This window comes from Engraulis encrasicolus, chromosome 7 (genome assembly GCF_034702125.1).
Source record: "Engraulis encrasicolus isolate BLACKSEA-1 chromosome 7, IST_EnEncr_1.0, whole genome shotgun sequence".
Taxonomy (NCBI): domain Eukaryota; kingdom Metazoa; phylum Chordata; class Actinopteri; order Clupeiformes; family Engraulidae; genus Engraulis; species Engraulis encrasicolus.
In genome coordinates this window covers 55812760-55825259 of record NC_085863.1, presented here as the reverse complement: position 1 = coordinate 55825259, position 12500 = coordinate 55812760, and the positions used below count along the sequence as shown (strand labels likewise).

Here is a 12500-nt window from a genome sequence, read left to right as displayed (position 1 = left end):
CTGTCACCTCCGTCCCACCTCTACATTTGAGTCACACACAGAATACGCACACATGCACACACACACACACACACACACACACACACACACACACACACACACACACACACACACACACACACACACACACACACACACCTCCATCCTCTCATTTGATGAGAACATGACAGGAGGGAGGCTGTGTGTGTGTGTGTGTGTGTGTGTGTGTGTGTGTGTGTGTGTGTGTGTGTGTGTGTGTGTGTGTGTGTGTGTGTGTGTGTGTGTGTGTGTGTGTGTGTGTGTGTGTGTGTGTGCTGAGCGCAGTCCGCTGCCCAGATAAGCTTAATGACGCCTCTTAAAAGGGCTGCCTCTGCTAATGGAGTCTCAAGAGACCTCCATCCTCCATTCTCCATCCTCCCCCCTCTTCTCTTCATCCCTCCTCAACCACCCTCAGCATCAGCACCAACCAACTTTGAGAGTCGAATCTAACACTCATATGGTTGGTCGGAGTGTTGATATAACAATTATGTATAATTTACTGTGAACCCACTCAACTCCCTCAAACAGCAGAAACATCAGCAGCACAACTGCAAGCTCTTGAACCATCTGCACAGTACAATTCACAGTTCACAATTGACAATTCAATCAACACCTTGGAAGTTGAATTTAGCACTCAGAGTGTTGATCCAACTCTCATACAGTTCAATTAACACTGCACAATTTCCTGTGACCCCCCTCAACTAACCACTCAAACTCCGCCAGCATCAGCCCATCTCCAACCCCCCATCCAGACATCCATTCGTGCCTAACAGCCATGGCTGGATTGGCCATATGGCATACAGGGCATTTGCCAGGTATACTCTTCGGGATTTTTTGCCTGGCCTCCCCCTCAAATGGTATCATACCTCATACCTCTACAGACCACTCTTCAAGACAATGAGATATAAAGGAAGCAGTCAACATAGTTCTACCAGAGAGGAAAGAAGAAGAGAGGGGAAAGTTCTATTGGCCTGTATTGTTACCTCACCGACGCCGTCCGCCATTTTGATTTTGGTAGTCAAGGACGCGTCGCCAACGGTTCATTCATTCAGCATCAGTCAAAAACATGGCTAACACCGATCACAATTACGCAAAGGACCCAAATGCCCCAAATACACCAAAATATATAGGCACACAATGTGCTGCTGTAGGGTGTTACAAGTCCACAGGAAGGAACAAGGAGGTGGCATTTCATTCATTTCCCAAAGAAAAAAAAAGGTATAGTTTCGTTTTGATAGCCTAAGCCTGATGTGCAGATGTCAGATGGGCACAATGATATTTGAGCAACATGATGAGAACATTGTGTGTCAAAAGACATAACTTTGTGTGCTTAACTTCTAATGCGAGCACAACATTTAATTTTCTAGGCCTACCGAGTACCTTTTTTCACTTCTGATTTAGAAATGCATACTGTCGATGATCTGCAAGGAAGGCTGTTTTCAATGTCCAGCACCTCCCACCACAGTTTTAGCATAGCATACGTCACCTAGAAACTATTATTTTGCTCGTATATAATACGCCAACGACGTGCCACATCAAGTGCTATATTAACTAATTGTCTTACCTTAAAAGGATGTGTTGGGTAGGCAGATGATGCCACCGTTATGTCGCCGTAAAACAAAGTTGGATAGCCTGCTAGCGCAACAACCCACTGCATGATGAATCGAGGCGCTGAAATGATCTGACAACTGTGCAGTGGGCTTTGTTTATTCGTGTTATGATGATGCCCACATATGCATCTAACATTTTCCTTTCAAAATTTAACTCAATTAACTTTAAAATCGCCAGACTAAACATATCCACGGCAAAGTATCCAGTCCTTGTCCTATTGAAGTGGAGAAACTCACATAGACTTTCCTCTGACGGAAACTCAATTTCAACAAAAAAGCCAGACCCCTATAATTTGTGTTGTATCTCCCCCTAGTGGCAAAATAGAAAACATGAACCAGCGCAAATGTTAACCAAGGATATCTGTGATATTAAAACACACTACTGTTATTTTCTGCAGGTGTGCAGAATGGATTAATAACATCAGGCGGGAGGACCTATGTGGTTTACAGACCGATGAAATGAAGCATAGGAAAGTATGCAGTGACCATTTCGCCATTTCACAATTTGTGAACCCATTGGACAGGTAGAGACATTGCCATTTCATATTCTGAAAATGACACTTGATACTCTATAAGTTTTCAACATACTGTAAACCCAGATGTTTAGCCTGATTACTTGTGGTAATGTTGCAAATTCAAAACACACATATTCACAAAAATAAATTTAAAATGTTGGGTTGCTTTACAAAAAAAATACAACTAATTACATATTTAGAGAGCCACACATTGAGTGCTCCTCCTCTACCATTGCTGGCTTGAATCAAGCATAAGGCTTTTGCTCCTCACAAGCAGAGAGCGTCGTCAGGATCCGCAACAGGTTACACACACTGTATGACATGGAGAATCATGGCTTGTATTTATGTTCCTTCCAGGATGCTGCAGTCATTCACCGTCTAGCCATGCCCCCTGTTCACCAAAGGCCATTCCAGTCCACTAACAAGAGGCCATCCCCCTCAACCTTTAAGAACTTTGCCATGCACTCAACAATTTGTATATTGCTGCACTCTGTATTGTGCATGTATTTGTTCTTTCCAGGATGCTGCAGTCATTCACTGTCTAGCCATGCCCCCTGTTCACCAAAGGCCATTCCAGTCCACTAACAAGAGGCCATCCCCCTCAACCTTTAAGAACTTTGCCATGCACTCAACAATTTGTATATTGCTGCACTCTGTATTTTATATCACTGTGTATGCCTCCATCTTTTGGACTTTCATGGACTCATTCTGTTGCAACAGTTGAGATCCTTCCAGAACTGTAAGCTTATTTACATTGTCAGACCCCTTGCCTTTCATTGATGTTGACTGTGCATTGAACTATTGTCATTGTTTGATGACCTCTTTTATTTTTTAATTTCAACCCATATATGTTTGAAAAGTTCTAGACTTTTTCCATGGGATGTCTTCGTATTTGCGGAGTCACCTTATCCTGGTGTCATGTTTTCTGTTGATTGCCATTACCATCCTACATGTGTCTTCAAACCAAATCATATCTCAAATGTATTTATACATACTATATCTAGTTGACTCAAAGTGCTTTGGTGCCCTTGTCCTTGTGTTTGTCCTCACATTTGCCTGGAGTTCACATAATATTGTAAATCCTCCTGGATTTCACTTGTGCTTTAGCATCTTTATTACCTCCTTCGATTTACCCCCCCCAATTCAGTAAAGACAAAATAAATTTGAGTCTTTCCCAGTCTTCATCGCAGTCTGTTCATCTGAGTGGCAAAGCCTTTGTTCATTGTACAAAAAAGTCAATATATGTTCATTTGTGCAACACTAAAGTTTTGATTACACCTTCAACATTTTTTACTCAGACAATTCATAACTGGGCTTACAGTGTGTTTGTAGAAATATAAACATTACAATACTTTGCATTCTGCAGGAAATCTGGCCTACTGCCAATGGCCGTACCCTGGCTAGTAGACTGTCCCAACCCCCCTAAATCTCAAGACACAGTTCGTCCACCACCCCGAAAACGGGTCGCACTTGAAATTGAGACAACAGACTCAGAGATCCTGGATAGTAAGTGATTTAATGGCAAATGGTGGTAACAGATACATTCTGAGTGTTGAACACTGCATAGGTAGTAGTCTGTGCATAAGTCTGTTGTTACAGTTGTCACATTTCTTTTTAGGCACTGATGTACTGGCCAGTGTCAGCAATGACAACACAGTGGAAAAACTGAAAAGAAAAATTGGCTGCTACAAATCAAAGCTGTCAAGGCTAAAGAAAAAGACACCATCTATCAGCAAACAAACATTAAAGAGGGAAATTTCCAAAGTATTGCCAAAACAAGCCGCACAATTTGTCAACGAGCAAATTGATAATGCCAAAAAAAAACCAAGGGCCATTCGGTGGAGCAACTTCATGAAAAGTTGGGCGTTACAGGTTAAGGGTACAGGGCCAAAAGCCTACCGAACCATGAGGAGAATTTTCAAGCTCCCTACAGCCAGGACCCTTTCAAATATCTTGCAGAGAGTAGACATCGGGCCGGGATGGCATGAACCTGTGCTGTATGCACTTAAACATCAAGTGCAGCATATGGAAGAGCGAGATAGGCACGTTGCCATCACATTTGATGAAATTACATTGAAATGTAGCCTAAATTATAACATCTCGAAAGATGAAGTAGAAGGGTATGACGAAGGGGGAAGACCAGCCAACCATGCAGGGGTTTTCATGATCCGTAGTCTAACTGGGAAATGGAAACAACCCATAGGGTACTTCTTGTCATCTGGGACCATGAAGCATGGGGTCTTAAAAACCAAAATCATGGAGGCGGTGGAAAAGGTGCTTGACACTGGCTTCACTCCCATGGTGCTGGTAATGGACCAAGGCAGCAACAACCTGGCAGCCTGTAGAAACCTGGGTATAACAGAAGAAAAACCGTACTTCTTTGTCAAAAGCCAGAAGATTCATTTTTTATTCGACCCCCCCCATTTAATGAAAAACATCAGAAACAATTTGCGAAAATATGGATTTTACATAGGGGACAAATTGGCAGAATGGGGAGACATCACTGAAATGTTTAAAATTGATTCACAAAGACAACACCGAATGGCACCCAAGTTAACCCAACGGCATCTGTCCCTCACTGCCTTTTCAACAATGAGTGTGCCTCTCGCCACTCAGGTAAGCCACAAGTGAAAACTGTCATGCAGGCGTATAACATTCAATTTACAATCTTTATCTATGGTCCTGAAAATGGGATTTTTTTTATTTTTTTATTACAGGTTCTTAGTCATTCTGTTGCGGCTGCACTGCTCACCATGGCAGACATGGGGAAGCTAAGAGAGGGGGCAAAAACGACGGCAGATTTTGTAGCCCACTTTAACCAGATGTTTGACTGCTTTAACAACATAGGCCTAATAATTTAACATCATAGACACTTAGCTGTCCATGGAGATATGCTAACGTTAACGGCCGACACACATCACCCACTGTCCAGAAAGATCCATGAATACAACCATAATATTAAATCCATTTGATGACGAATATAAAGATAATGACGAACTTACTGCTAAGTGGATAGTTACTTGTCATATTTATGCAATACAAAAACATTAAGCCACTTGCCTTTTCAGGAAGAGTCAGCGTTGCGTCTAGAAGTTCCCAAAAAGGAACTTTTTTGTAGAGTTGCCGTTTCCAGTCATCACGGGTTTTTTTTTTAATAAAACGTAGAAATCAACTATTAATCCCGTATCAAATGAATACAATGCGAAATAAGTGAATTTGATGAAAATGTGGTCGACAGAGAAAACAACACACGGTTTCATTCCTCACTCATGTATGAGTCTGAACATTGTGTTATTTACATGGAACGTCCATATCTAACAAAATCAAAATGGCGGCGCGGTGACGCCATAGAGGCAGCTGTTTCCGCTCTCTTCTTCTTTCCTCTCTGGTTCAACATAGCTGATGCTGTCAACATAGCTTATATTTGATTACTTTAATATCGTCATATGCTTCATTGTCTCTCTGGATGTCTGGTGTACTAGTCTCCACTGAACATGGCCGACCCAGTTTTATCCCAGGCCAGCCCTGTTAAAAGCCTCAACCTGAGGGCTCTTCAGCTGCCGGTACTCAGCTGTGTCAGTGTGCCTGAGCAGCTTAGATTCCATAGGAGGTATAGACCCATCTGGGGCGAGTAAGCCCATATAATGAATGTCTCGCTCAGAGATGAAGTCCTTGCTCCTGCCCATGCATGTACAATTTTTCAGCTGTTTAACCCTTATGTGCGCAGCGATGGTTTTAAAAACTGATGCCATGAGTGAGGTGAGTTATTACGAACAGGCTTGGATGGTTTATAGTACCCAGAATTGTGGAGTGAAAACGACATTAACTACGTCATGTAGCATGTCATGTAGCAGAGTTGACGGATTACCTTGAGGTCTTGCACACATTTGCTGAATTCATGAATTCAAGCCATCGAACAATAGACAATGATATGGGGGAAAACATTGACTGAACGGTAGCCAGCTGAGCAAAATATGTGTAATGGCAAGAATTTGCACATAAGACATGAAACTGATTTGGCAACAGAGCTCTTCAAGTCTTCCCTGGTGCAGCCATTATTGGTTGAACTCCACAACTCAAGCACTGACCAGGAACCTCAGAGATTTATTCAGACTTAAAGTCGATGCTGCAGGTGAAATATTTAAGTTATGTAGCCTATGTGTGTATGAGTGAGTGGCTGGGCTGTTTGCTAAGCCATCACTGTGTGTGTGTGTGTGTGTGTGTGTGTGTGTGTGTGTGTGTGTGTGTGTGTGTGTGTGTGTGTGTGTGTGTGTGTGTGTGTGTGTGTGTGTGTGTGTATGTGTGTGTGTGTGTGTCTGTGTGTGTGCACCTGTGTGTGTGCACGTGTGTGCACCCGTGTGTGCACCTGTGTCTGTGTCTGTGTCTGTGTGTGTCTGTGTCTGTGTGTGTGTGTGTGTGCACCTGTGTGTGTGTGTGTGTGTGTGTGTGTGTGTGTGTGTGTGTGTGTGTGTGTGTGTGTGTGTGTGTGTGTGTGTGTGTGTGTGTGTGTGTGTGTGTGTGTGTGTGTGTGTGCATGCATGCGTGTGTGTGTGCGGTGTGTGTGTGTGTGTGTGTGTGCATATCTATGTATTATGTGTACGTACATCTGGGGGCCACAGGTTAAGTAATGAGGGTGAGAGAACAAGGGATTTCCTCAGCATACAGCATGAAGGGGTGCGGGCGCCTCTGTCCAGCCTCCCTGTGTGGTGGATTCCTGACTCTCGTAATGAGCTACTGTTGAAATTAGATTAGATTAGATTAGATTAGATTAAACTTTATTTATCCCCAAGGGGAAATTCTTTGTCCAGTTTGCTCTGTAGATTAAAAAGAGAAGTAAAAATAAAAATAAAAATAAAAAGAATATGAAAATAAAAAAGTAAAAAAAGTAGATAAAAATAAATAAGGTGGTCATGCAGAAAAGTCCAGGAGTTTCTCTTTGTCCTTAATGGACAAATTATACAGTTGCATGGCTCTAGGGACAAATGATTTCCCCAGTCTGTCAGTCCTGAATTTCAGTGCTCTCAGCCTCCAGCTGAACACACTCTTTTGTTGGATGATTGTGTTGTAGAGTGGGTGAGCCTTATTGTCCAAGATGGTGAGCAGTTTGCTCAAAGATCTTCTTTCTGACAATGAAGTGAAGTTCTCCAGCTCTTCTCCCACAACAGAGCCCGCTTTCCTCACCAGTCTGTCAAGCCGCGCAACATCTCTCTTCCTTATGCTTCCACCCCAGCATACCACTGCATAAAAAAGTACACTGGCAACCGCAGACTGATAGAACATAGTGAGGAGTGTGTTGCACACATTGAATGATCGTAGTTTCCTCAGGAAGTATAGCCGACTCTGTCCTTTTTTGTATACTGCATCTGTATTGGCAGACCAGTCTAGTTTGTTATCCAGATATACCCCTAGATACTTATATGTGCTTACAATCTCCACCTCAACACCATCAATAGCGACAGGTTCCAGAGCTGGCTTGGACCTCCGAAAATCCACCACCATCTCCTTGGTCTTTGTGGTGTTGAGTTGAAGGTGGTTGATTTTGCACCAATGCACAAAGCCTTCCACCAGACTCCTGTACTCCCCCTCCTGCCCCTCCTTTATACAACCTACAATTGCAGTGTCGTCAGAGAACTTCTGCATGTGGCATGACTCTGTGTTGTAACTAAAGTCTGAGGTATACAAGGTGAAAAGGACAGGAGAGAGCACAGTACCTTGGGGCGCTCCCGTGCTGCACATTAAAGTGTCTGAGAGGCAGTCTTTGAGTCTGACAAACTGTGGCCGCTCTGTAAGGTAGTCAGTGATCCAGTTGACTAGGAGGGCATCCACACCCATCTGCAGGAGCTTCTCTCCCAGTCTGGAGGGTTCGATGGTATTGAAAGCGCTGGAAAAGTCAAAGAACATGACTCTCACAGCGCTATTCCCTTTATCCAGATGAGAGTGTGTCCTGTGCAGTAGGTATGAGATGGCATCATCCACTCCCACCTTCTCCCGGTATGCAAACTGCAGGGGGTCCTGTGCATGGTTCACCTGTGGTCTTAGGGTATTCAGCAGCAGCCTCTCCATCGTCTTCATGATGTGTGAAGTGAGGGCTACTGGCCTAAAGTCGTTGATGTCTTTTGGATGTGGCTTTTTGGGGACAGGGATAAGGCATGAAGTTTTCCATGGAGTTGGTGCCTTACCAAGACGTAGACTCAGGTTGAATATATATTCCAGTGGCTCCCCCAATTCAGCAGCACAGGTCTTGAGCAGTCGTGGTGACACCCTATCCGGACCTGCAGCTTTCCTAGGGTTAAGACGCTTCAGTCCTGCTCTAACCTGGTCTGCTGAGATTATAGAGGGAAGGTGCTGTGAGAGCGGAGATGCTGGATGATGATCATGTGACTCTCTGTTCCCCGGCACTGTGACAGAGACGGCTCCTGGAGGGGAGGGAGATGGAGGGACAGGGGACATATGGATGGGGGGTGAAAGGGCTCCCTCAAAGGCAGCACCAGCAGAGGGGGTGGGGGCAGCACCCGCTGCTAGATGGTCAAAGCGGTTATAGAAGTTGTTGAATTCATTGGCCCGGTTCAGGTCCCCCTCAACCCCTCTACTGCTCTTCTTCATTCCAGTCATACTTTTCATCCCATCCCACACTGCATGCATGTTGTTATCTTGCAGCTTCACCTCTATCTTCTGTCTGTACTCCTCTTTTGCCTCTTTCAGTTTGACCTTTAGTTCAACCTGTGCCTGTTTCATCTTTTCCTGGTCTCCCTCCTTGAATGCCCTCTTTTTGTTGTTCAGGAGGGCCTTGACATTGCTGGTGATCCAGGGCTTATTGTTAGGAAAACAGTGCACAGTTTTTGTGGGTACCACAATGTCCTCGCAGAAGTTCAGGTAGTCAGAGTAGCAGTGTGCAAGCCCATCAATGTCCTCCCCCCACGATTGTTGGAAAACACTCCAGTCAGTTGAAGCTAGACAGTCCCTCATAACCTCATCCACCTCAGGTGAGAACTTCTTCACTGTAATTTTTGTAACTGGATCTCGCCTTACACGTGGAGTATAGAGTGGCTGCAGAAAGACCAAATTATGATCTGATCTGCCCAGTGGTGGGAGGGGAGTTGCAGTGTAAGCATCCTTAATGTTGGCATACAAAAGATCAATTATCCTGTTCTGTCGTGTGTTGCAGTTGACATATTGATAAAAGCATGGCAGTGCTGAGTCTAAAGTCACGTGATTAAAATCTCCTGATATGGCAATGAAGGCATCAGGGTATTGCGCTTGGAGTTTGGCAACGTTAGAGTGGATGACATCACATGCAGTTTCGGCCGTGGCTCGGGGATTTATATATGTTGCCATAACAATAACATTCGTGAATTCACGGGGGAGGTAATAGGGACGTAAACTAACAGATAATAATTCGACATCGGGGCAGCAGATAATGTTCTTCACAGTTATGTGATTGGGGTTGCACCATCTTTCGTTGATATAAATAATAAGCCCGCCCCCTTTACTTTTGCCACTTAGACTGGGGTCTCTGTCCGCTCTGACCTGCGAGAAACCAGGGAGTTCAATAGTGGCGTCTGTGATGTTATTGCAGAGCCACGTCTCCGTAAAGACCATCACACTACTTTCCCTGTACAGTTTGTCATTCCTCACCAGCGCTCCCAGCTCATCCGCTTTGTTGGATAGCGAGTTTACATTGCCCATCACGGCCCGTTTGGCCAGCGCTCTCTTCCTCACTTTCTGTCCAGCCCTGCAGCCGCGGTACGGCCGTCGGATGTCTTTCGGTATGCGGCTGATGCAGAGTGCGTCATTTGATTTAAGCGCAAGCAGCTGCTCCCTCGAATACGTCCAGTTATTTCGCTGAGAAGTGCTGAAATCCTCTTCAAACAGCATGTTCATGTGTTGAATATAGTCTACTAAAACGCTAATGGTAAAAAGTAAAATAATAATAATAAAAAACACTTAATTAAGACAAATAAAAACAAAAACAAACAGAGCTCTCCGGAGGACAGCCTGCTCACGCTGGCGCCTAGCAACCAAGAAATGGAGACTTGAATGGAACTCCTGTGATGCCTGATGCAGTCAGAGCTGGACAGGGACCAAAAAACAAGCCTGGGTATTTTTGGCGAGACCCACTCTGAATTGTGGACCGGTCTCTAAGAAAATACAAAAACCCCAATAACGTCAACACCTAAGGACCATCGGCCCACCGGGAAGTGCCCTGTACGATAGATGACAGACCCCCAGATGCAGCCATGTAGGGTGCAGTAGAAGTGGTGCACAAGCCAACCTGTCAATCTACTGTCCCCACTCTTTATGAGAAATACTGTTATTCTAGAGCCAGTTTTTTCATGATGATCAGTTGACACACATCTATATGTGTATAGATGATGGTGGGGTGGAGGTAAACTGTGTGTGTGTGTGTGTGTGTGTGTGTGTGTGTGTGTGTGTGTGTGTGTGTGTGTGTGTGTGTGTGTGTGTGTGTGTGTGTGTGTGTGTGTGTGTGTGTGTGTGTGTGTGTGTGTGTGTGTTTAACTACGGGGAGTGAGCAGGGTCAATCCTCATTAAGCACTTCCCACAGACAGCTTTGTGTGTGGTGCACTGACCTTTCACCTCTCACTGGTTAAAAGAGTGTTCTGTAACCACGGGTAGCAACAGTAGCAAACACTGTCTCGTGATCCTGCGCACGCGCACACGCACACACACACACACGCACACACACGCGCACACACGCGCGCACACGCGCGCACACGCGCGCACACACGCGCACACACACACACACACACACACACACACACACACACACACACACACACACACACACACACACACACACACACACACACACACACACACACACACACACACACACACACACAGCTACTACTACTACCATTACCACAAATTAAACCAGGAATTGATAGGGTCAACGCCACGACCTCTTCCTAATACATCTTTTATCCTGACAGTTTAAGTGGGTTACATGCATGTGTGTGTCTATCTGTTTGTGTATGTTTGCTTGTCTCTGTGTGCATTGTGTTTGCAGCTGTGTGTGCTTCTGTTTGGGGTAATTGATATTTCCCATGCTAGGAGGTCACTGCAAGGTACATTTTTATAGTAAGACACTCAGACGGAGGTTCGGCCACACAGACATGGAGTGATACGATTGGGAACAACTCAGCATCACGCAGAATGACAAGATGGAGACACCATGGTATAATGCTGTGTCCAAATTCTTCACTCTATTGTGTATAGTACTATTCATGGCTTAAAATGCACTATTCCAGTGATTCCCAACCTATGGGCCGGGGCACACTGGTGGCCCCTGAAGGTATTCCAAATGGGCCTTGAAATCATTTTCCAAAAGTAATAATCATATTTTGGTGTGTGTGGTTGTTGATTTATTTGAGTTTAATTGGGTCAGAGGTGGGCCCCGAACATTTTTGACAATTTTGAGTGGGCCCCAAGTTGAAAAAGGTTGGGAACCCCTGCACTATTCTATCCCCTACTTAGTTCCCTATATGGTAAACAAGTAAGTACAATATGAACATGGCAAAAGACACGTGTGATACGATTGGGAACAACTCAGCTGCTATCCACAATGACAAGACAGACACACACAGGCATCTTCTCTTTATATATTACACTAGTATACAGTGCATGGCTTAAGATGCATTCCTCTAAACAAATAGCCACAATTTCAACATAGCAAAAGGCATGTAGTGATAAGACTGATACGATCGGGAACAACCCAGTGCTATCCACAATGACATGGAGATGGAGACACAGTGATAAAGACAAATGTGTTCAAATTATTTTCTCATTCGCTATCCACAATGCCAAGACGACCATGACAAATGCTGTGTTCAAATAGCATGCTCACTATAAATAATGTACAGTGTAGCCCCATGTTTGCATACTATAAACTATTCAGCTGCATTGTTGTTTTCCATCCATAGCTCCCTATACAGTACACAAGTAACCACATTTTGAAGACGGCAGAAGATAGTGTACTGATAAAGATCAGCAAGAGCTCAGTGTCATCCACAAAAGCCCAGATGGAGACAGGCTGATAAAGACACAGGTCTGCCAGTGCTTTGGGACATGGGATTAATCCTGATCACCTGCACACACAGCGATGACAGAAAACACACAGGGACGTGGTGTGGTGTGGTGATACTGATAGAGCCGCACACAAAACACACACACACACAGATCACACAGTTGCTGATGTCACCACCCAAGCCAAATCTCGGATACCTCTTGCCGATAGCGCTGTGAGACAGTGTGTTCATGTCACGGTGGTGAAAGACCACACAGAAAATACACAGGGACGATTTCGGTGATGCTGATTGAAAACCCACTCAGTTACTGA

At 44.5% G+C, this 12500-nt stretch overlaps 2 protein-coding genes across 2 annotated transcripts in view; one reads left to right on the top strand and one right to left on the bottom strand.

Moving 5' to 3' along the window:
- The window catches only part of LOC134453216 (LHFPL tetraspan subfamily member 7 protein), a 225600-nt gene that overhangs the window by 28389 nt on the left and 184711 nt on the right, over positions 1–12500 (bottom strand). The window lies entirely within an intron of this gene.
- Positions 3285–4978, top strand: LOC134453208 (uncharacterized). The gene is made up of 2 exons (XM_063204047.1): positions 3285–3649; positions 3762–4978. Exons 1-2 carry the CDS (start codon positions 3529–3531, stop codon positions 4772–4774), a joined length of 1134 nt encoding a protein of 377 aa, XP_063060117.1. The 5' UTR covers positions 3285–3528; the 3' UTR covers positions 4775–4978.